The sequence below is a fragment of the Rhagoletis zephyria genome, unplaced genomic scaffold, assembly GCF_001687245.7.
Source record: "Rhagoletis zephyria isolate East Lansing unplaced genomic scaffold, Rhagoletis_zephyria_1.1 Rzeph_scaffold_12426, whole genome shotgun sequence".
NCBI classification, from domain to species: Eukaryota; Metazoa; Arthropoda; class Insecta; order Diptera; family Tephritidae; genus Rhagoletis; species Rhagoletis zephyria.
The window spans coordinates 1,493-2,764 of record NW_016169500.1 but is presented as its reverse complement, the minus strand read 5'-3'; the positions used below and the strand labels follow the sequence as shown (position 1 = coordinate 2,764).

General features: G+C 44.3%; 1 protein-coding gene across 1 annotated transcript in view; it reads right to left on the bottom strand.

The window, feature by feature from the left end:
- Positions 1-1,056, bottom strand: part of LOC108377629 (uncharacterized) — a gene marked incomplete at its 3' end in the record, with an annotated part of 15,582 nt that extends 14,526 nt beyond the window's left edge. The window contains exons 1-2 of the mRNA XM_017633899.1: positions 785-1,056; positions 8-690 (exon numbers count right to left, since the gene is read on the bottom strand). Of these exons, the coding sequence (XP_017489388.1) occupies positions 8-690; positions 785-1,038 (937 nt within the window). The remainder of the gene's footprint in view (positions 1-7; positions 691-784) is intronic.
- Between the last annotated feature and the right edge of the window lie 216 nt (positions 1,057-1,272).

Below are 1,272 nucleotides of genomic sequence, written 5' to 3'. Positions count from 1 at the left end.
AACACACACAGGTCGTCACGGCTGTGCACGATCGTATATTCGACTTGTCGCGCAAATGTCGGCGCCGCTAGGAAACGTGTATTGAAGGCTACATCATCTAGCTCATGTGTGATCTCCTTGAAGCAAATATCGGCTCTTAGCATGAAGTTGCCAAATCTGCTGACGCGATGTATTACACGCGTGGCATTCAAGCGTTCGGCGATGAAAGCCGACATGAAACCATCGCTGCCGATAACCTTCTGGTCGTCGTCGTCGTCCTCGAAAATGGCTCGCACCTCATCCTGGTACAGACATACGCTCAACGGCTTGCCGCCCATATCCGGTAATTTTGGTGGGAAGAGGTCGTCTTTGCGCGGAAGCACGCCGCTGCTTAGTTCCAATTTTATAAGAAATTCATCGGTAAATGGGTTGTATCTGTAAACATGCAGCTCATTGTTGCGTTGAAACATTATCACGACATTAAGAAACCAAATGTGCCAAAAAATCGCGAAGGTATGACGCAACCAAGCTTCGGTGACGGTCTCCGAATTGACGATTAGCATCATAACGTGCGAGAGGTGTTTCGCAGCGGAATATTTTTGTATAATTGATAGATCGATGCGCTGTGAAGCGTCGTGAAAGATCATTACCAGATATAACAGTATACCGTCGTTGTTGATGAGTTCCAATGGCTTAGTCTTTACGCGATTCCTATGCAGAAGAAGCCACAAGATTATCAATGGATTAAATTGAATTCAGCTAGGCCGAATATGTTATCTTAAGGGATTTGTAATGCTCTACCTACCTCAATGTTATGTACGAAGTACCACAATCACTTAAATCCCGCAGTATGTCGCCCGAATAACCGGAAGAGGTCTTATTCTCGAAATACACATAGACGACTTTCGTATGGAAACTGCACAAAATGTCGCTGGCGTTCTCAATTAGTGGCACATCTATTGCAGAATTAACCGCAAGTAGACCTTCGGCCATCGACGGAGTTTTGGAAATCCAAACCGCGAAAATGCCGATGAGAGAATACAGCAACGATAGTGGCATTGCGCCCAGACGAGTAGAAATATGCGGAGCAAATGTGGACACTTAGTTGGTGGTCGATTGTTTTTATAGATATAGACATATCCCAGCTGGTGGCCAAAATGAAAATGCATTAATGGAATATTTTTCACAAATACACTTACACAAGAGCCAGATATCGCGCGTGTGTGTGTGTGAGTGTATTATATGCATTTGGCTTATTGGAGCTGATGAAAGCTAATGCCATGATTAATTTCA